Source organism: Pleurodeles waltl, chromosome 4_1 (assembly GCF_031143425.1).
Source record: "Pleurodeles waltl isolate 20211129_DDA chromosome 4_1, aPleWal1.hap1.20221129, whole genome shotgun sequence".
NCBI classification, from domain to species: domain Eukaryota; kingdom Metazoa; phylum Chordata; class Amphibia; order Caudata; family Salamandridae; genus Pleurodeles; species Pleurodeles waltl.
In genome coordinates, this window is record NC_090442.1 from 462133337 (window position 1) to 462155710 (window position 22374).

The 22374-nt window shown below is 44.6% G+C and overlaps 1 protein-coding gene across 13 annotated transcripts in view; it reads left to right on the forward strand.

Moving 5' to 3' along the window:
* FRMD4A (FERM domain containing 4A) overlaps nucleotides 1-22374 on the forward strand; it is a 676100-nt gene that overhangs the window by 604013 nt on the left and 49713 nt on the right. For all 13 annotated transcript variants that reach the window (XM_069228743.1, XM_069228739.1, XM_069228737.1 and 10 more), the window contains exons 15-16: nucleotides 13020-13153; nucleotides 17488-17610. In XM_069228743.1, coding sequence (XP_069084844.1) covers nucleotides 13020-13153; nucleotides 17488-17610 — 257 coding nt within the window. The remainder of the gene's footprint in view (nucleotides 1-13019; nucleotides 13154-17487; nucleotides 17611-22374) is intronic.

Here is a 22374-nt window from a genome sequence, read left to right on the forward strand (position 1 = left end):
GACTGGTCCCATAGGCTCTGTAGTGAATGCTTTGCTGTCATTACCGAACATTGTGATTGTAATGCATCTTTAAATCCATTTCTATGGGTTTCAATGGATGTACCATTATTTGTATAATATGCACAGGTGCACAGTGTAGTACTGTTATACATTGGCTCACTGAGGGAAGTCTATGGCTCCAGACACTGTAACCTAAGGCTGAGGAATTGTTCCAAGAGGTAGGGGCAGTGCGGCCAATGTGAAAGCCTGAGAAATGGTAAATGGAACAATTGCCCAGTCTTCAGATGTGGATGCTCACTGGCAAGCAAATGAAGCATGAGAGAAGGAGGTGTTGACACTGGGGGCATGGGAATTTGGGATATGGGTAGGTGGGTGTCCTGCCAAATCCAGAAAAGGTGAAACTGGCAACTTTACAATGATGCTATAAACTATGCAGCGACTGCAGAGACCAGGCATCCCAACGTCTTTGGAGAAAAGGAATGAAACTATTCACACGTAGCACGTTACCCAACCTTCACATTTTCACAGAGCCAGACTAATGGTATTAGTTCACTAAGGGGCATTTGCTGTTTCTTTCTTTCTGTACAGATCCCGTCATTCTCCTGGTGCACTCCCCAGCTCTCTTGATCTTTGGCCACCTTGAAGTCAATGTCCACATTCTTTCCCTGTTTGCAGTTGTCCAAGCCCATTGCTTCTGCATGGTAAATGTCTGGCTTTAACGTGTTGTGTTAAATGTTAGTTCGACAATTATCACACGACTCTAAGGTCTTAAAGCCCAGAGTTTTTTTTTTTTGTTATTGTTTTTTTTAGGGTCGAGCTTGCGAGTGAATGCGCTAGCACCTGTGTCTCACATGTGAGACGCTGTCGTGTTTAGTAAAGGGCTTGGAGCCCGTCTGTCGCTCACCATTTGTTGGTTTGCGTGGCACTCTTCTTTAAAGCCTCGCAATTCGTCAAGGCATGTCTGGCATCATTTCTGTTTCTCTGTCTGGAGCAGGGATCAAGGACTAATTGAAGTCTTGTGACTGGCAAAAACATGCCCAGCAGGAGAAACAAAATTGCGAAGTTTAGCTAACTTTATTTTATTTTGTTAAGTCGTCTTTTCTCAGTTTCCACTCGTTTTTTTTTGGGGGGGGGGGGAAGGGGTTCTCGTGGGCGCTATTGTCAAACGATGACAATTAACTTGTTTGAAATATGCGAGACCTCTTATGCATTGCAAATGCTTGTTCTTTATTGCATACACCTAAGTGAAACATAATCTTTGTGCCACCAACACCCGGGAGCCTTGATTGTCTTTGTGAGAAAGCCTTAGAATGCAAAACAAGCTAGGAAAAGTAAGCCAGAAGTGACATGGCACTGGTATTTACAACAGACTCTTACGGCCTGATTTAGATCTTGGCGGTGTTACCGCCAAGCTGCATTGGTGGCGGACCCGAGAAGACCGTCAAGATGATGGGGTTCCGCCCATCATATTTGGATGTTAAAGCTCTGCAAGCAGGAGGACTCGGGACTGATTGCTGTCGGAGGGAGATAACGGCGGGACCCAATGGACTTCGTACATTGGTAGGAGCTATGGAATAGAGGTAGGTGACCCCCCCCCCCCCCACACACACACAGACACACTGTACCATAGCCATATGTGTCCCCCCGCACTACACAACACACTACATACACACCATCATCTATTAAAATTCCAACACAACCCGAACATGCTGAAAACACACATTGACATACATCCATGACGCAACACACACACATTGACACTGCATCCCACGATACAACCACAACAACCAACACAACTGCACACTCATCTACACAAACATACGCACACATCACAACTGCACACGTCACGACAATGACTGCCACACAAGAACACTCACCTGAATGTGTCACACACCATATACATCATCAGTCTCACATGCAAGTGACACCACCACATCACCCACTCCAGCTCCCTCCACCAGCCAATCCACACATACAATTATTGACTCACATACACTGCAGACAGCACAAACCTATGGGTACAGGTCCCCTTGCATTACACATACATGGGCACCGTTGTCAAGTGTGAGTGTACGGTCATTGTGGTGTCAGCATTCACTTGGCAATGAATGATGACACCACAATGACAGTTGTGTATGTGTGCGATATGCGTGTTGTCAGTGGGTCCCTAGCCATTTGTGACACATTTGTCTCCTGAGCATATGCATGTCACAGTGATTTTAAAAAAAATACGGTGACATGTATATGCCTCCAGTGGTCCCGATCTCCCATGCAATGCCCATCTGATGTACCCTGGCAAAGCGGCGTCCCTACCTGCGAGTTCAGCGACATTGGGGGTTGTGTTTTCTCAGTGGAACGGTGGCAGTAGTGACGGCAGATGGTGTCCAGTCGTAGACGAAGGTGGAATGGGGAAAAAAGGTGAGTTTTCACCCCCCTTTCACTCTCAATCCGCCAACTCAGAAGTGGAGGTCAGACACTTTTTGTTCGCGGTAAATCACATCCAAATCTGCACATCGGGAAGAGAGACTGGGGCCCAGCTGGCATCCACTTTCCCTCTCCTGCCATCAACGCGGGTGGTGTTTCTTGGCAGAGACAGCAGATCGAATGCATGCTTTCGGCTATGGGGCCTCAAACATCTAAATACGGCGGCAGACCGCCACGGCAGCGGACAGGTTTTCAGCCGAAAAGTCGACAGTGGGACTGTCACCACCAGCATCTAAATCAGACCCTTAGATGACCTGGCTGTTGTCCATCCAGAGGAACTTCAAATGTGCGTTGTTGAAGAGCACATTCACGGAAGAAGTCAGTGGGACTGATTTCAAGCATGCCTACAGTTTTGTGAAGCCATATAACACTTATTTTCATTGTAGCTCAAAGTTAGATTGTATTTCAAATGCACATAGTGCTAGACTTCCCCCCCCCCCCCCCCCCCCCCCCCCCCCAAAAAAAAGTGCGTCCTAAAAGGACAGAATCAAGAACTTATAACTGATCAGTTCTGGATATGTGTTCACCAAGTCAGAGTTAAAAAATTGAAAGTCCAGTAAATTGCATTCAATTTCTTTGAAGAATAATTCTCAAAGAGTATCCACCAATCAATTGGGCCTGAATTCTCCATTGGCCAAAAATGCAACCAATCAATTCAGTGTATCCAGAACTTGAGTATGTGGTCTGTGAACTTGGCTGTGACCATATCCAGTGAATGTGTGTGGACAGTGTCCATCTTTCATGTCTTTGAATGGAACATTGCTTCTTCTTGCCGTTGGCTCAGCAAGTATAGACCACTATAGTGACCTGTTATATCGGTTCAAGCGGAGATCTATATAAGATCCCACTCATGTTTCAAACATATCTATTCACATACAGAGACATGATTCTTGATTTAGGCACCCGGCTTCCAATTTTCATGACCTTCTCTGTCTTCCACTCTGGTCCCAAATCCACAGTTTCTGTGATTACTTTGAGCAGGAATGTCATACGTTGTTAAATCAATTTTAACCCTTATTATGGGGGGAAATTGATAGGCTTATTGACCCTGTTGAACTGCTGTGTAGCTAAACTGTTGCCTGCTGAAATCGCTGTGTCCTCTGTGGTCTGGAAACCCCATGTACTTTGACCCTTTAGTGTACACAAGTTTTTGAAGGTACGCCATTTCTATTAGGTTACGCACTGGTATTTGTTAAAAACTGTAAGAACGGCCTGACCCTAATAGAAATCGGTATTCTAGACAACTGGGGGAGGGGAGGCATCTATAGTTTGACTCTCAGAATATAAAAAGTTCTACCCCCAGACAGATGAACCATCCGCTCTGTGCTGGAGTTAGATGTGCTCGATTGACTGTGAGCATTTTCTTGTGCAACTGGTGCCAATTATCATGTTAACATGAAATAACCAGGCAAAATGTAGTCATTTTTTATCTACCATTTCTGCTGGTGTGTATAAGAATTCTTATGCCTTTCTCTGGCATTTTAACCAGACGTAGGATTAGTTCCTAAACGGACATGACATCAGATATAATGATATTTTGGGATAGTGTATTGTTCACTAGGAAATGGACTATGATCAATGACAGCGAAGTTTAAAGATTTGCCCAGCCTTTTATGTTTAGATGATTTGGGTGTGATGGTTGATCGTTGCATAGCTCATAGTAGCATTGGCAGGCATTTATTGTTTAACCTCATCATTGGGTAATTGTGGCGCAGGCCTCTGTAAGCCACTCACAAGGACGGCACTACTCACTGATTCACACACTGAGCCATGCCATTGAAGAAGACCTCTGATATTGTTAGAAATTTCAATGATTTAAGTAAAAGCACTGATAAGTCTGCATAATTATAATTCGTTGCAAGTTGATGCTGCTTAACAACAGATGCAGAATTTATCAAAAAGGGGACTAACTTACTCCTCGGTCAATTTTACAACTCTAAAATTACTGCGGAAATAGACTAGGGCCTCCCACGCGTTCAGGGCTGTTGCAGAGAAAGCTTTGAATATCTTGCCAATATTGCATTTGAAATTGCTTTTCTTGTGTAAGATGTTTCTTTCTTATAAATACGGTCCCGTGACAGGGGAACGCCACTTGGCTAGATGCCAGAAGGGATATCCTGAAATCCCTATGTCACTGCTCTGAGGATTGCCTTCAGTGCTGTGCATTCTTCCTCAGCGTGAGCGAGGCATGACTTGGCCACAAGAGAGGTCGGTGAGAAGGGATCCAGAATTGTACCCCTTGTAGCACATGATGCAAATTGGCTTGTTGGTGTTTCCATCTCCCCCTCGACCCCCTTTCACCCCCCCCACCCGCATCATTTGGGTAGTAGTGTTTTAATGGCATGGGTTTTGAGACCCGCCATCAGACTTGACAAAGGTGCAGCAGCAAGGTGATGAAGAGAAAAGGAGAAATTGGCAATTTAAAGGTAGAATTGGGATTGGATGACTGAGTTAAAAGGCTCACAGTGTCCTGTGTAGTAAATGATCCAAATGTAGAGACCAGGATAATGCACCCATGGAATCTCCCATCCAGGGAATCCATGTCCATGTTAGCAATATAACCGGGACCATGAATTCAGCTTATCTTATTATATCAACATGCAGATGAAATTATCCTAAATACCATTGTCTGTTTTTAAAATATGACCCTGCCTCTTTACTGAGTTTCCTTTGAGTAGACCATAAATGCAGATGTTTTCTTCTTGACAAACTCTAGATAGTATCACTTCTGAACAATACGAGTATCCTGCTATTGACTGAGTCATGGTAGCTTTTCTCGTAAAGGTTGACTGTCTGCCAGATCAGTGATATCCAGCACAAGTCAGACAGTCGGTACAGCCCGTACTTCCTCCATTGCATGGTTCTTTCTTGTAACTGAACCGGAGGTAGCCGAAGGAACGCGTGCGAGAGGTGCGTTAACAGGAGTGTTTGATGGGAAAGGGGCCTTTTGCTCCTCCTGCCTCCTATGAACTCTAGTACTCGTTTTTAGTGCACAGCAACACGCCCTTTGCTGCACATCCAATTAAGCTTTCACACAGTACCACATTCTGTGCTGTGAAACAATGCAGCGTTTGCCAGAGTGCAACATGAGCTGTCGGATAACAGTGGCAGGTGTGCGGTACCGCAGCTAAACCTCTGTCACGAGAAAAATAAAAATCATCACGCGCGTGGTCACATATGATCAACAAACAGTACTGGTTCACACAGTTCTAGACTGGCCCTTAGAAGCGCAGGTTTTAGCAGATAGAAAACACAAACTCCGGCACAGCGTGACTCACCCCTAGGAACACAAACTCCACAATGTCAACACAAAGATGGAGCCAGTACAAAGATGTTTGCCACCCTCTGTGAAACTACATTTGGACACACAGCCCTGCTACTGGTCGGACCGTATTCTCCGGGATTTGGGGCACAGTGGTGTGCCCCTGCTGGTGAAGTCCCAGCCAGCTGCCTTCCTTGTGTTGTCCTAGAAACAAGACTTCATACAGACCCCCACAGCACCTGGGCACAGACCCAGCAATCTCTGGCTCACAGACACCAACACGCTCCGGCCCACAAGTCCAACAGCCCGCGGCTCACAGTCACCAACACGGCCCACATGCCCTGTGGCACACAGACGCAACGATCTCTAGCTCAAAACACGTCACAGACTCCTGCATACAGGCATCATAAATGGTCTTAAACAGTCTTCTGACCAGTGTGTCCCAACGCTACATTAGGTTTGTGGCTGGATGTGCTCTGAACACAATTCTGACCTAACAGTCTGTTCGACTCTGGTCCAAGAGAGGATGAAAAGTCCGCCAGCAGCTGTTGCGGAGCGCTGAAGGCCCACTACCAAGCAGAGACCATCAGACAAAGGGCCTGGCAACCTGGCGCTCTTTCAGGATTTTTTGGATGAACTCTGCAAACACACTTATTATTTCACAGTCTTGCATTCTTTTCTTGTTCAGCCAGTACAGTCCATTTTCATTTTAGACGCATTCTTCAAGTGTCCAAATTTAGTTACTCCCAACTTGCCGGTGAAATCCTTCATTGCCAGCGCGCTGCGCTCTTGGTGCAGGGCAGGAGGTTGTCATTGCCACAACCTCTGCTTTTCTGCACACCGGAGGAGCTGTGATGTTCCTGCACACTGTTGAAACCCGCAGCAGTGTACCGATGCCCTCCCACGCCGTCCCTGCACGACAGTGAAGCCTGCATTGCCACGGAGGCCCGGCACTCCAGCCGCACGGGTCGGAATAGAATGTTGTGATAACTGTCCCTGCTGTTGATGCACAGTAAGCATGTATTGCAATCACCCCTGCTGTTCCTGCAGTATGAGGAAACGTGCATAGCCAGCCACGACCCGCGCAGTGTTGCACGGTGGCATCTTTCATTTTTAAAGCCATTACCAGTGAAAAAAACGAGCCCTCTCTCCGGGGAGGAGAGCTGGGACTTTGTTTATTTTCAGAGTGTGGTTCATGGGCTTTGAAGCGCTATGCAAATGATTAAGGATTACACGCTGTTTTCAAAAGTATCACAGGAACTAATGTACTTGAGCATTACAGTTGTTGCTTATAGCGCATCTGTTAAAACGTGAGGTCAGCCAATGGGCTCATGTAGTGAACACTGCAAATAGAAATAAAATATGTTGGCTGTTTGTCTGGTGTCCTGCGAGTGACCCATGAGTGTCTCGTCTAAAAAGGGAAGTGACACATGAGTGTCTCGTAAAAAAGGGAAGGGCGCTTTTAGTGGGGATTTCCTCTGGAGTGTCAACCATCTGTGTGACAGCAGTTGTATTTCATGGAGTTCAGATTTGTGTGTTTTTTAAAGAACCAACTGACTTGCAGTGAGGATATGTCTGTGTGTATCTGTCCTGGACTGAGTTCCCAAGGCACTTTGGAAAGAGATGAGCAGCCACTTGACTTTTCTCAAGGATATCCTATGCCTTAGTCGGAACTGGAAGAAGTCATGATGTTTGTTTTACTTGTATGTTTGTTCTTTTTTGGTTTGCATCCTGGCTCATTTACTTAATACAATTCTATCTGTGCTAGTCATAGTGCAAAAGATTGCAGGGGCTCATTCACCCAGACTAGGAAAATCAAATATACAGTAGTTTCAATGTGACACATAACATGTCTACTTTAGGGAGTAGTACTGTAAGTTAAAATCTGATTTATATGTGGTCTAGGTATTTATAAAATGGAAGCATTTTATAGCGGTTATGTGCACGTACCTATGAAGACTTCTTAATAAATTGTATTCCTTCTCCACACAATTTCATTTTGCCCTATTTGCGCGAAGGCTACCTAGCCATTGACTTTCATGCAAGCAGGCAAGCTGGTTATTAGGGATTTAAAGCACGAGATCGGCGTAGCTGGCATATTGTTTGAAGTAACATTATATATTCAAGATGGTGTTAACATGTCCGTTAACAAAATGCCATACTGTATAGAACTACTAATTATAATAAAATAAATGTTGTCAACATGGCAAACAAGGCCGAGTCCTCAGAAGCCCTGTAGCCCAATTACACTAAACTTCAGAGCCAACATTTGACATCTATGGGTGTCCAAGATTAAACAGAACTGCTGGATTGGGTGGTGGACATTATTTCCACTTCAGTCTACGGTCTATTGAAAGGGCTTAAGAGTGTGATGTGGTATGACTCTAGCAAATAGGCCACTTTTGTTGTCATTGTAGTCGTTGTGTATCTTCTGTGACGTGCTCGACCAAGAGGAAAGAGTGTGTGGTACCCGGGGAACCTGATGTCTGCACAGGGAGGGGCATGTTGAGTTGTACCTGGGACTGTCAGCGACAGATGACTGCTCTTTTGGTGATGTCAAGAGAACAATTGAGAGCTGTCTCTTTCTCCAAGAGCTCAACCAGATCTCTTTCACCATCCATACATGTCCTGATGATTTTGCTGTTAGTTTTTTTTTTTATTATTATTTTTACTGGTACTCTGTGGGACATCAACTTTATGTGACAGAACATTTATTGACTGGTGTGGATGACTGAGTATGGTATTTATGCCCATTGTTTTCATGGCGTTGAACATGCTCACCAGGCTCTTGCCTCTGACTTCATACTTACCCCTTACACTTGTTTTGTAAATATATCTGAACCGGATATCTCTGAGTCGGCATGCTTGTGTAAAGCAGGAAGAGAAGAAATGTTGAAACGGCTAGTTCAGCTTTTCCCAGAATTCAGCCTGTAAGCTGCTCGCTGGAGAGTTATTCTAGCAAAGCTTTTGCTTGTCTTGGCCGACAAGGAGCGAAGGAAGAAGCCAGGTTTAGAAACAATAATACCACCTGCCAGATAACACCCACCGAGCCAGGTTTTAAGTGCTAAACTCTTACAGAAGAGACCCAAAACGATGACGATGCACATTAGGACTCTGCCAGTCCCAGGTCAGATTTAAATAATGTGGGGATAGAGAACTTAAGCCAGAAAATATTTAACGCTAACCTGGGCCGTGCCTGTGCCGACATCAGAAATCTATATTACTAACTGTGTTTTATTGTAAACTATCTATTCTTGCTTAGTTTGATGAATTTTCCAGCAGTACATTTGTTTTATTCATATAGTTGTTACATTGACCAGGACATTCACGCAATATTCTTTGGTGCTCTTTTCAACCCCATTCACCATGTTCATTCCTGTCCACTAACTCGTGGTTGTGGGGTGGCTTCTGGCTATGGGTGCAGTCTACCAGAGCACAGGAGAGTGGTGGGATGGAGGAAAGGGATAGTATTGATTGTTCCAAGCGAAGACAGGAAGATGTAGGTACACTGTCCTATGTTCTTGTCCCTCCCACTGAAACAGATGTAATGACAGTCAACCTGATTTAACGTTATGCACCGACTAATCTATTGTACAAAAGCTAAGATGAGTTTATGGATGTAATACCTTGCATTGTTATATGTTGAAAAAAACGATGACGTTTAAGAAAACAAAATAGGGACAGAGAAATGGATAGCTCTGAAAAATCATATACAATATTTAGGACGTAAGAAGCCATGCTAAAAGCCTTGACCAACTGTATTTTACAACGTTTTTATAAAGCTTGTGGGGAGACACAAAAAAAGAGGCGTCATTTATTCAGTATTAACTTTGGGCACAACAGCTGGATAAAATAAGACCTTGGGTGCCAGGCTCCAAATACTACTCAAATGCCCATTTTTAAAAAGAACAGTCAATTACTTTTGAATTTTCCAGGTCAGAGCCAAAGCACCCTGTAGAGTATAACATACGCCACTGAGCTCAATGTTAAACTGTGTCTAGCGCCTAGTGTGAGGGAGCTATTATAACACCTAGGATTGGTTCTCTGGTCTTTAAGGTTCTTGGGCCCAGGGTTGTTCTTTGAAGGGCATAGTTTTAAGTGTACTATTAAACTAAGTCGTTTTCATTGTACAAAAAAAAGCACTGTCTGAACATTCAAATACGAAAATGTTATCGTCACAGGTGGAGTGGAAAGATTGCAAAGAATCTATCATCCGGAGCTAGGCCTGCGATGTTTCTTAAACATGGCGGAGTGGTGTTGAGTGCAAGTGGAAGGCGGCTGACGAGCCCGGGTGGCGCGCTCCCGCCGGACGGCTGCCTGGGCGCGAGGCAGAGCTCCCCTCGCGCGTGCAGCTGTAGCCCTCGGCAGCAAGATGTAGAGGCCTCTCACACCGAGAGCCGTGGAAGTGAACGCACGTAACGCAGCGTTTCTTCGCAAAGAATCCACACCTCCCGTGACCGAAGTGCGTGGACTCTTGGCTCCGCCACAGACTGCAGGGACTTGCAGGGCGCGTGGGTCCAGTCAGGAATCTCCGTGCTGTTGTCCTTGAGCTTTGTGCCATATGTTTGACGGGATAAATACATCGGGTATTTTAAAACGCTTCACAGCCACATATCGGTACATTTGCTGACATTAGGCTCCGTGGTGTACATCCGGACAAATCTCACAAAAATGTGAAACATTGTAACCATGAGAACTGGCGCTGGTTCATTCACCTTTCCGTTCCTGGGAAAGGTCGCCCTCAGCAGTCGGAGGGTTTGCGGCTGAGCAGGGGGTCCCAGGGGGCTCCTGAGGAATCGGGAACAGCTGCTGGAGGCGCGAGGAGCGGCCATGAATGAAGAGCGGTTCTGCAAGGAGGCGCGGGGAGGGTTGGAGCAGCCAGTTCAGCTGCGGCCCAGCAGGACCGTGGGCCGGCATGTCTTCGAGGAGAAGGCCCGCAGCACGTGGGCCAGCTGGTGGTATAACTCCGCGAACACGACCTGCTTCACAAAGGTTTTCTTCGCGACTAAATATGCTACTGCCATAGAGGCAGGGAGTTCCACCAGGAAACTCCATGGGAAAGGGAGGACCTTCCTTCTAGATGCTTGGTTGTGATCAGTCTCCAGGGTGAGGCCTTGCTGATCTGTCTTTGAACCTCAGCCCCTCATGTGTGCCACGGTCTGTAAGACTGCATCTTTTCCCAGGCACCTGCTGTGTTTTGGAACCCAAACAGGACACACCAGTAAACATACGATGGGGTCTGTGCCGGGAATGCTGCTTCATTTGACCATTGGCACAATTATGTGCCACAAGGGCAGTGGTGCAGGGTGCCAGCGCTCTGTGAGTATCACCTGTTGCTGTGACAGTGGTACCATATGTGACGCTGAAAGGTACAGAAAGGGCACCTTTCATTCCATCCATAGGTTTCGCAAGGTAAGGCTGGCCCCTTTTCAGAGTAAATGAATAACCCTGCTCCGCTGCACACAAACTGTAACCCAGGACCACACATTTTCTGCCCACTATAACTTGGGACTAAATAATGTTCCATATTGTAGTTGGCAGAACATTATGTGTGATGCACAAAAATGTCCAGCACTAGCAAGTGTTCTGCAAACCAATCTGCTGCCCACTGGCAGGTGGGTGTCATCCTGCAGGTGTGCTGGCACCTAGTTTGTAATGTGTGTGGCACAGATCTGTGTATGACAGTAGGGTTGCAGTCCCAGATTGCCCCTTATCAGCCCGTGGCAAACGGAGACCCGCGGCCCCCTCAGCATGCTTGGAAAGTTGAAAGCCCTCACGAGCATAGCAGTAATTTTTGTACAATTTCAAATTATATGTGCGAATGTCACCCATTGTGTAGCCTGGGCCTGGATTGTACTGTAGCGCTGTGTGATTGCTCAGTTTATCAGTGCTTCTATCGCTTGCTCTTATTGTGGCCTGGCTAGTTATGGTGACTTCAGCCGATCTGTAAAAGGCCTCCTGACCGGAGGGAGGAATGAACATAAAAGTAGTGCAGATTACTGTAGAGAGACATCTGAAGTTTTTTTGTTTCTTTGTACTGGACACCACTCTGCTTCAGGGGCACAGCGAGCAATATGTCTGGCTCCCCTGCCGTTCTCCAGACCCACAGACTTCCTGAAATGAAACCACCTACTGCTGATTCACTAGAGAGCCTGCGACCCATTTTCAATTAGCTGGAACATTTAATTTGGTAGCCTAATAAATAGGACTGCGCCTGCTTGACACTTAAATATACAACTGTATTTAACTGAATCATGTATCGAGTTCTAGAAAAACTTCAGCTGTTCTAGATGTACCTTATAAATGATGTGTATTTGTTTTGCATATTTTGGCTTTTGGGTATTTGTACAAGGCTGCATAGCGAGCAAATAATAAACTCACCTGCCTTGTATTAACTTTTGTGTTAGTTGTTGGGTATAATGTGGAACAATGTTTTTGATTTTATTATTTTGTTTGTAGCAACAGGGCCATGACGTTTCTCACAGAGATGTCTTACATAGTGGAGGGATAATAACATCAGCGAGAGGCTCTTCCAAGTGGGATGTGGTTAGAACACCTGAATCTAAGTTTTATAAAGAGCGAAATTGATTAATAAAAAAAATAAAGCCAAGGAAAGACAAAAGCCAGGATTCAAGCACGCAACTGCTTTCTCAGGAGCAAGTCAGTGATCCTGCTGCTGCGCCAAGTGTGCCTTCCTTTTGTAAACCATCTTTAAAAAAAAAAACTAAAAAAACCCGCATATATTTAATGTTTCCTTAGCAATGTCCATAAAAAAAGCAAATCAGATTTTAACCAAGAGAGAGCAGCATATTTGAAGATTTATGTCTGCGGTGGGGTGATTTTCTTGGGAGTTGTAGGGTTGGTGGAGCAGAAATAAAAAGGAAATGACAGTAAAATTATTAATTTCTGGTGAAAATACTTTAATGCGGCATTTTTCTCCATTGCAATTTATAAACTGTATCCTTTAACCTGAATTGCTTCTGGTTTTGCACTATACTGAATGTTTTTTTAGAGGGTAATGAATGACGAATGGACGCCCAATTTGTTCTCATGCGTGACACCGGATAGCATGACCACGGTCATGTGAGCCAGTGTCCAGGTGTCTTGTGTGGGTCCAGCTTGAAACCTGTCATGCAAAAGTATTTGTGTAAGGCCTGCCTTGTTGCCTCATCTGTAACCCATTACGGAAATAGAAACTTAAATGGACTTTTGTGAATGCTGCAGATGCGTGTAAGGTTGTCAGCTGGCCCATGAACTCCTTGTTTGTTGACAGGTTCCCAAGAGTCGGATAGTTCTCAGTCTGCCAAGAAAGACATGCTGGCTGCCCTGCGCGCCCGGCAGGAGGCTCTGGAGGAGACGCTGCGCCAGCGGCTGGAGGAGCTGAAGAAGCTGTGTGTGCGGGAAGCGGTAGGGAGCTGACATTTCCTGACTGCGCATGCTCTCGATGTGTCCCTTACCATCACGAAAGAGCTCCGGAAGTAATGCCCACACACACACTGTAAATAATACCTACCCTTCATAGCCCGGTAACTGCATTGTAAGCTGGGTACCATCCCAAATCTTACTGAAAAGGGAGTAATTAACACACATTAGCCACTTCAAAGTGCCAGTTTCCGTATCTCCGGGTCTTTGATGGCCATAAAGTGAAGACATTCCCCTTGACAGTGAAGTACTTTAACAATTTGTGGCTGTGTGCTAATGCCACCAAACACTCTAGCCTCGAATATTATACATTTTTTTAGAGAGACAAAGAAAATTAGGTTGAGTACTAGAACATCTATATTGGATGCACCAGGGCAGGCTTTAGCGCTGGTAGCGCCCAGTGTGACAATCATTTTTGGCAGCCCCCTCCATCTCACATACATTTAATTTGTTTTGAATCACTTGTAAAGCCTAGCTTTGCCAACAAGAATGTATGTCAACCCAAACAAACTATTTTTAGCAACATTAAGAATAATCAATCAAAGGCTGGGGAAAAAACATAACATCCTAAACTGTTTTATGCAGTGTGCAATCAGCTCTTTGAGGACAGTTTGTAACAGCCACTCTTCTATATTAGAGTTCTATCTTATGAACCACGGCAACAAAAAAACCTTTGACAAAAGCAGTAATCCACTTAGCCATCCACATAAAATACAGATCTGCACAGTACGCATTCTTTGCAGCAGGCACATTAACCCTCTGGGCTACTTTATGTTGCGTCAAAACTGTCATTAGATAAAACTCCATCTCTCTTTCTAGCAGGAACATTAATCGCAAAAATTATCTTGAATTTTTATTGCTGCCTGAAAGCTGGACGTACAAGGAACTCTGCAGCAGGTGTTTTAAATCATATGTTATTGCGAAACACCTCATTGAGGTCCGCACCCCCTCCCCAGGTCAGTGCACAGTGCGGCTGCATCAGCTGCGCTGCCCTAAAGCCGGCCCCGGATGCACCTGATGAACTACGCTGCCTCCAGCAATGTGTATGTAAAAGTTAATAAACTCTACACCAAGAGATGCAAGTCCCAGGAATGAGATCTGCTTGTATAAGATATGGGTCACTTTCTGTAATATTTCATTCACCAAATTGATTAAGGGCAGGTGTCAGAGCACAGTGGCTGAGCTCCTAGAAGTAATTTCTACCAGATTTAAGTGATTAGACTTTAGCTAAACTTCGAGTTCCATCAGCACACTTGCTCTTTCAGCACAGATCCGACCTTTCAGCCCAGTAGTAACTTAGCTGGTCGTACTTCTAGCCAGATAACATGCCAAAAAGACGCATTCCTGCCACCGTTTGCTCTATAACATTTCTAAATGGTCATACCTCCGTCGTAGCCACTAGAGATGCAGCCAGCATTCATCCGTTGCCACCATGGAAGTTTGGATGTTCTTTCCTCTGCAGGAAAGAACCCATTGTCAGTCTTGCTCCATTGGGTAGTTTTATGGACAAGGAAATGCAGCTATTGAGTCTCCAACAAAGAAAAGCCATCTTCTCTCTCCATTTTATAGTCACTGCTGTGTGAAGGACAGTTGCAGCAAGAGCTGCACAAACCCTGTCTCGAAGTACATCCCTTACAGTAACTATAGCCACCAGGGAAAGGAAAGGCAGTGTGCTGGGAGACAGCAGTGCCCCCCCAGCCCAAGGAAAAACAGAGTAGACTTATTGTCCATGTTAGCAGGAGCTGCTTGCGCCAGCTTGCACAGCTCCTGCTAGAATTGTGGGTAGGTGTCTGAAGCTGCTTGCACCCACAAAGGTGTTTTGCACATTTTAAGTCTAGAGGGGAAATGCTTCTCATTAGACTGTTTCATCCCAACTAAGCAGAATGTTCTGATAGTTGTAGATATCATATAGGGGTTCACTGGTGATCTTTTTCCAGCTGATAACAGCCTTCCTCCTCTTCTTATCACACGAACCGTTGGGCTAGGGCAATGTTGAGCCAGTGCAGACCATCCGACCAATGTCTAATGCTATATTAAAACTGACATCTAACTAATGCATAGGCACAAATATAAACATGTGGCAGCAATTCTAGATCTAGTGAAGGAACCTCTGAGTAGAGTATGTCACTGCTAATGCCATTCGGTGTCCAAGGAACTACGAATAGCTGAAGTGACTGGTATAAGGTTTCACAATAAATAATTTGATTACCCATAACAGGCTAACCCTTCAGCTGACACATAAGGAGAAAATTCCAACTTGTAGAGAGAAAGGGCTATTTAACCAGTAAGTTGTCAAAATCAGGTACAATTCTAAAACAGTTTGTCTTGTAGATTTGCATAAAAATAAAAACCCTATCCTTCAAATCACCAGGAGCTCATAAATTCCTAACCACATAGGGTTATGTTATGTACTCGAAACAGAGGCATACACACCACACGCAACTTTCTGACATTACACAATATAAGGCCACCACACGTGAGATAAATGGTTCATAAAGTATCTGATGGTGTGTGTATAAAAAGCTTTAATATGATGAAGCTCCAGAAAGTTTATTGCAAGTTCCCAGAGGTAAACTTATGACACTGTGTCTCTTGGATGTTGGGTAGATTTTTTTTTTTTTCTTGTTGCAGATTTGTTCAAAATATGCAAAATGGACCTAATTATCCATTCTGGATATAAGCTAGAATTATAGTATGATGCTATCTTTGAAGTTTTATTCTTGCTCTCACAGTATTAAAGGCATACACGCGGATGAACTGGGTGAGCTCGAAGAGGCGCTAGAAGAGTGAGTGAGGGTGAATCCTGAACTCATAAATAGTCCTAAAATTAGAAAATCTAGTAACAGTGCAGCGGCGGGGTATGGTGCCACATATGAAGAATAATGCTTCAATTACTTACCGGTAATTGCATTACTCTGTGTACATTTTCACCATAATTAATTACCCCCTCCCTCCTGCCCTGTTAAGACAAGGTCAGCTGTATTAGGTGGGGGCTTGAGTCAACTAAAACAGGAAATGGTGAGGGGGGGAGGGGCTTTTATGCAGTTTTACTTTTGTAGAGGTGTGTCTAGGAGGTACGGTGGCCTCTATGTAATTAATTATGGGGAAAACGTTACGAGGAGGTAATCTATTTACATATATATGTCAGTTGCTTTGCACTGCAAAGTGCACATGAGCTGTGTATGTGGGCAATGGATTTATATACAAAACATAACTGAAATCAACCAAGACTGAAACTATTGGCCTCACGCTCCAGGTCAAGTCAGCAGGCACTGCAAATCCGCGGGAGGAGGTATCATTGACTTCTATGTCTGCAAGTGACAAGTATATGAAGTACAGTTATGGTACTCGTTATTTTAAACTTTTTTCCAATGGTGCTAGCACCGCAGAAAGATCACTTCACAGTGTTTATTGCCAAACTGCCGCTATCCGGTCTAGTGAAGTGTCAACAGATGTATTTTCCCTGAACGTAAAGTGGACGTCCCATCAGTCTCCAAGTTACTTGTTAACTTTTTTCCCGTGAAACCCTCACCTCTGTTTCACTGAGGCAGTGTGGGACGAACAAGGGGGCACGCTGGAGGTAACTAGTCCCACCTGACAAAACCATTAAAAAACAGATCACTGTGTTTGGTTATTCATTATTTGAAGGACAGTCAAGCAAATGCCCTGACTCATTGTGCTTGCATTATAACATTAGCAACTTCTAACAAACAAGTAGCATTTAACACATCAGTCTTGGGCATGAATACAACGTGGTATCCTTCCATACTGCCCGTGATTCAAGGTGACAACAGAACATAAGCTCAATACTTCCTTCCTCTAGATCTGTATTACACGGAGTGTACCTTCTACTGTAGCGTTAATTTCCAAAGACATTCATCAGTAGTTCACAATCCTGCAAGGCTGTTGTGCTTTGAATCTTGTGTTATTTATCATTGGTGCCTCCAGCCTAATGTACACAAAGGCCAACTTTCTGCTGCATGTGATTGACGCTTCTGAAAATGTTTGGCTGTTTCTCAAAGCTTGACATGTGTAATACCAAAGGCCTTTGTCTGTCCTTTGCTAGTATATAAAATGCAAAGCTCATCAAGTGACCCTAAATAAACACCCACACACATCTGTAGATTTCTGTGCACTGCTTTCATGTGGTGCCTAGTCTATCCTGCCATCTGAAGAGGCGAGCACCCGCCCTGGGCACGGCGTGGTAGTGGTGCTTTCCTTTCTGTTGTGCCACATGCCCATCTCTAGCCCTGCATTTACTCCTGGGCCCACACGTTCTTCTCATGCCTAGTTACATAAACTATCTGTTGTGTCTGTAGGAACTCACAGGAAAGCTACCTAAAGAGTATCCCTTGGACCCAGGAGAGGATTTGCCCATTATACGGAGAAGAATTGGGACGGCCTTCAAGCTGGACGAGGAGAAGCTACAGTCAAAAGGAGAGGTGAGCACTCACGTCAAGTGGATATGCCCATGTGAAATGTATCTATGAATGATTTTATTAATATTCGTTGCCAGTTTAATATGTTTTAACTAAAAACATTATTTATTACAAAAGTTAATTTTAGAGGTCTTGAACAGAATTAACAGAGGCTTACAAGCCCTCCCATTGCTTACCACTGTTCGATTTATTGTCACTCTAATTTGCTTGCTTTTTATTTAGTTTCTTTCCTTGACAAAGCTTGTCCATCTTGTGTTTCTCTCTCGCCTGGAGAAAAGCCTCTTTACAATCCTGCATATTGGCTGTCTTCTGTCCTTCCTTGAGGGAACTGCTTTTTTCTTTTTGCTTTAGGTGTTTGTTTATTTGTTTGTTTTCCAGTTCTCACCCACCTGTGCATTTACCCCTGCCAAAAACTCATCCAGGTTCTCTGTCTTGCAAACACTCTTGTGTGTTTTCCAGCCCCCCAAACTACCTCCCTTCAGAGTGCTGCATGTTGATTTCTCGGTTGTGTGCTTCTCCCTCACCCTTGTGTTGCTTTTCCTTGTGTGCAGATTTTCCTCTCCCCTTTCCACTCCCCACTAGTTCCCCCTACCTGCTCCTCTGTTGCACCCCCCCATGCCCACCATCTTATTAAAATATTGAGAGGACCAGGCAGCAAATTCCCCCCCACCCCACTTAAAAAAAAAAAAAAAAAAGTGCTTTTGCACTTCCTCTTTTTCCATTTTGGATAAGTAAATAAAAAAAATTGCAAGGCATCATTTTGTAGGGCACTTATGTCCATGCCTACAGAATGATGTGACCACTGCAGCAGCATTATTCCCCCCTTTTTGTTAACTTTTTTCATGTTTTTTGAGTGGGTGTGCGAGTGGGAGTATCTGAGGACATGTATGAGTGAATGAATTTGTGTATGAATGAGTCTGGGTTTTCTCTCAAATGTTTTCACATTTGCGAATAATTTGCGAATTTTCATGACTACCAAGCATGGTGATGAAAACCTATTTTAAACCTATAGTTTGCCCCTAAAACACACATATATCACACTCCTTGGGATCAGGGTATCTTCATCCTGACCCCCTATGCCACTTTCAGTTTTGCTTTTCACCCCCGGGGACCATGTCCCAGGAAATAAAATAGCAGCCGCAACTTTGTAGTCAGCTTGTGGTAAGCCAATTGCAACACTTTTTTGCATGCATATTTGCGAAATTTTCACTAATTATTTGTGAAATATTTGCAAAGTCATTGCAGCCAGAGATTGCAAATGTATTTTCCCTTTAATATCTCAAAAACTACTGAACGGATTTACTCCAAATAAGCGAAAGTGTGATCTGCGTACCGAAAGCTAGCTCTCTGCTAAATTTGGTGTAATTCGGCCAGCTGTTTTGGTTGTAGATGTGTCTACATGTCCTATGGGAATTAACATGGGAAACACAACTTTTTTCACCCCCTCTTTTTCTTGACTCCACTTGACTGATCACCTCGAAACATTCTGTGCGGAAAAAGAATCGCTGCAACACTTTTTTGGGAAAGTTTTGTGAAGATTCATCAAACAGTCCAACGATGTAGGCAAGTAAAAAAATGCTTGTTCTATGGAAACATGGTCCTAACTATACCTGCCTACTGGCGACCGCCACTAGCTAATATATATTCCTTAAAAAAAAACACATTAATTTCAGGGAGTAGTTAGAAGTACTAGGGGGTTTCAGGGTTGGATGGGGTAGTAAAGGAGTTCCAGGGTGAGGGATGAGTAAGGGATTCAGGACAGGGTGGGGTAGTAAGGGGGTTTTAGGGTTTGGGGATGGGTAGGGCTAAGGGTAGGGGGCTTTAGGATTTAGGTATGGATGGGCTAAGGAGTAAGAAGGGTGTGTATGGTTGAGGATCGGATAAGTGGTAGTTGGGGGTTTTAAGGTTTAGGGATAAGAGGCATTAAGGATTTTCTTTAGGATTTAAGGGCGGGTGGGCTAAGGGGTAGTAAGGGTTTTTTTCGGGATTAGGATAGGCAAGAGTAAGAAGTAGCAAGAGTGTTTTAGGGTTTAGGGGGAATCGGGTTTTACATCATTAAATTAAATGTTTAAATAAAAAAAAAAATGTATTTTTAAAATTCTAAAAGTGGGGCACAGTGGTTCCCCCTATTTAAGCTGGTGGGAAACCATGGCGATATATCGATGAGTACTTCCCAGCAGGGCTGTGTGGTAACTGCCCCTCGTTGTGGCACAGTGCGCTGCAGAGGGTGGCGCGTTGTATTGTATGGATTGTAAAAGTCTTCCTGGCGACAAGTGATATTCACAGCAGAGTGCCCTGCACCGGGCTTGGTGTTCGGATAGTGCAGTCGACCGCTGGTTCAGACTGTGTCTGTGGCATGCAGTGGGTGCACTCCCTGGTGCCAGGGCTGCTGAATACGCCTCTGGCAGTGCCCTCTCCGCGGCAGCGCTTCGGAAGAACAGTTTCAGGTTTTCTTGATCGCTAAATGCAGAGCTCACTCGAGACTATTGAAAGTCGGCCATAAATCTAATTAAGATTGTAGTTCGGAGCCTACACAGTGCGGCTTTTGTCTTTTACGTCGGAGAATCCCAATTGCGAAACGCTTGGGATGTTGAAGGGATTCGTGGCGTACACTTTTCTTATTGGTACCGGGCTGCAGGCTGCCACCGTGAACTGGCTGGAAGTGTCGTCGGGCGCGGGCAGTGCCAGCGGTTTCACCCAGCGAGACATTTGTAAGGAAGGCAACAGGCCTATTCGCCAGATTTTCCTCTTCATTTTGCTGAGACTATGGATCTGTTGCCTGCGCGTAGAAGCCCGAGTGGCTCTATTCGGTATCGTCAGTTATTAAACAGTTGGGCAAGAAGGCGGAGCACAGCTCCCTGTTACATCTGTGTTTTTTGTTAGTTTGTGTTTTTTTAAGAGCAGCTATGTTGAGAGTTTACTGTTTAGCAGTGTTGTATTAAATAACACAAAACTGCAATCAGATGCAAAATATATCTATCAGTGTCCTCTTCCGTAGGCCGCTAAACATTTTGTACGAGGTATAGCATTCGTGTATGAAACTGGCATTCTCAAACTTATTACATACCCTCGCCACCACGTTTTAATATAATTTTCTCCTGAATGGTGGCTTGTCGCCCATGGCCATTGCTTTTTTTTGTTGTCACACTGAAATACAGGTTTCACTCCCAACCCATCCTTTAAAAATACAATTCCCGCTCCAGTGCTTTATTCCCTTCTACTTTTCTCAGCCACCTGCTCAACCCTTATACTCCAAGCCCATAAATCCCAGTTAGTTTTTCCATCTCTGCCCATTACCGTCCTCCCTCCGCTCCTTTAGAAAATGTCAAGCACTGATTACCTTCAAGCCTCAAATCAGTCACTCCTCACGATTCCCCTTTCTTTCACTGGAGCACATCTTGAGTGTTTTTTCACTGAAGCATAACTTTAATTTTCTCATAATAGGGTCCTCCCGAGTACCCCGGTAAATGGGACAATTTTTCCCACTGCCGGATTTTGCAATAACGGGGGTACCAATAACTGCAGAGAGGAAAAATCCAGCCCATTACAAGTCAGATCCTGTGGGTCCACTAGATAATAAGGGATTACTGAGGCATCATTAATATGGGTCCAAGTTCTCTCAGTAATTTCTTATTGGGCTGGACTTCCGCTGCTTTTAGTGAACAATAAGAAATGTGTGATCTGTCTGCAGATATTATAATTCTAATAACGCTGGTAACCGCTGTTGCCGGTCCCATCAGAATTAAGTGGTCACTCGTAATGGGGGCCCAAGTATTTTATGCTACATTCATCTGCAGGTCTTGTAAAGAAAATAATAGTGGACTTGTTGTCCTTGCAAATATAGGTATATGTACAACACATAGCAACTGCCCAACTCTCCTTTCCCACTCTATACACCCCAAGCTTTCCAGCTGCAAAACTCCAACACTGCAGATTCACAGCTGACCAAGCCCCATACCTCCTAGCCCCCATCTCCCTAGATCGCAATCCTCCTTCCTTGACGGATCGAGCTGCATTCTAGTTCTCCAGCTCCCCATGACCCACGTCAACTGATTATCAGGAAAGTAACCCAAGAGTTCATCATCCCACCCAATTCTTCAGTTTCCCATCCTAACTAGTAATAACCCTGCCATTTTAACTCCCCTGCACCTCAAAGAACCGCTTCCCTGCTTTGTTTCTCCAAAAGTACCCACTTACCACCCCCTTATTCTATGTTGCTTTGGCTCCAGATCCGCGTTTTGTGCTCCTCAGCTCTCTATACCCCATTCCCACAGCTTAAACCACTTCTGCTTTACAAATTAGTAGCTGAGAGCTTACAAGGCATGTGAAATCCCTAGCCTCGCTCCTTGTTTACTCTCATTTGATCTTCAACTAGCTCATCCACCAGAACCTCTTATTCTAGAATAGCGCCCTCCCCAGATCTTTAGTCCCTCTACTCTGCACCACCACTACTTTCACCTTCTCACCAGTTCCCGAGAAAGCAAGCTGTGGGATGGAGACTACAACATAAAGGTTTGGAGGGGGTGGGGGTAGAGGGAGTAGCTTTAAGAAAATGTGGCAATGCACAGAAATTGTGATGAAGAGCACCGCTGTGAAGGAACGATGTTGTTTATGTCAGATGAGATTTTTAATTTGCTGGAATGAGAGAAGGGCTGTATTCTTGAAAGAGTTATTTTCTCTGCTTGACCAATCGTGTAACTCCGAGGCACACTTCCCCACACAAGAACATAATGGCACTACATATTCCCAGCCTGATTACGACCTTGG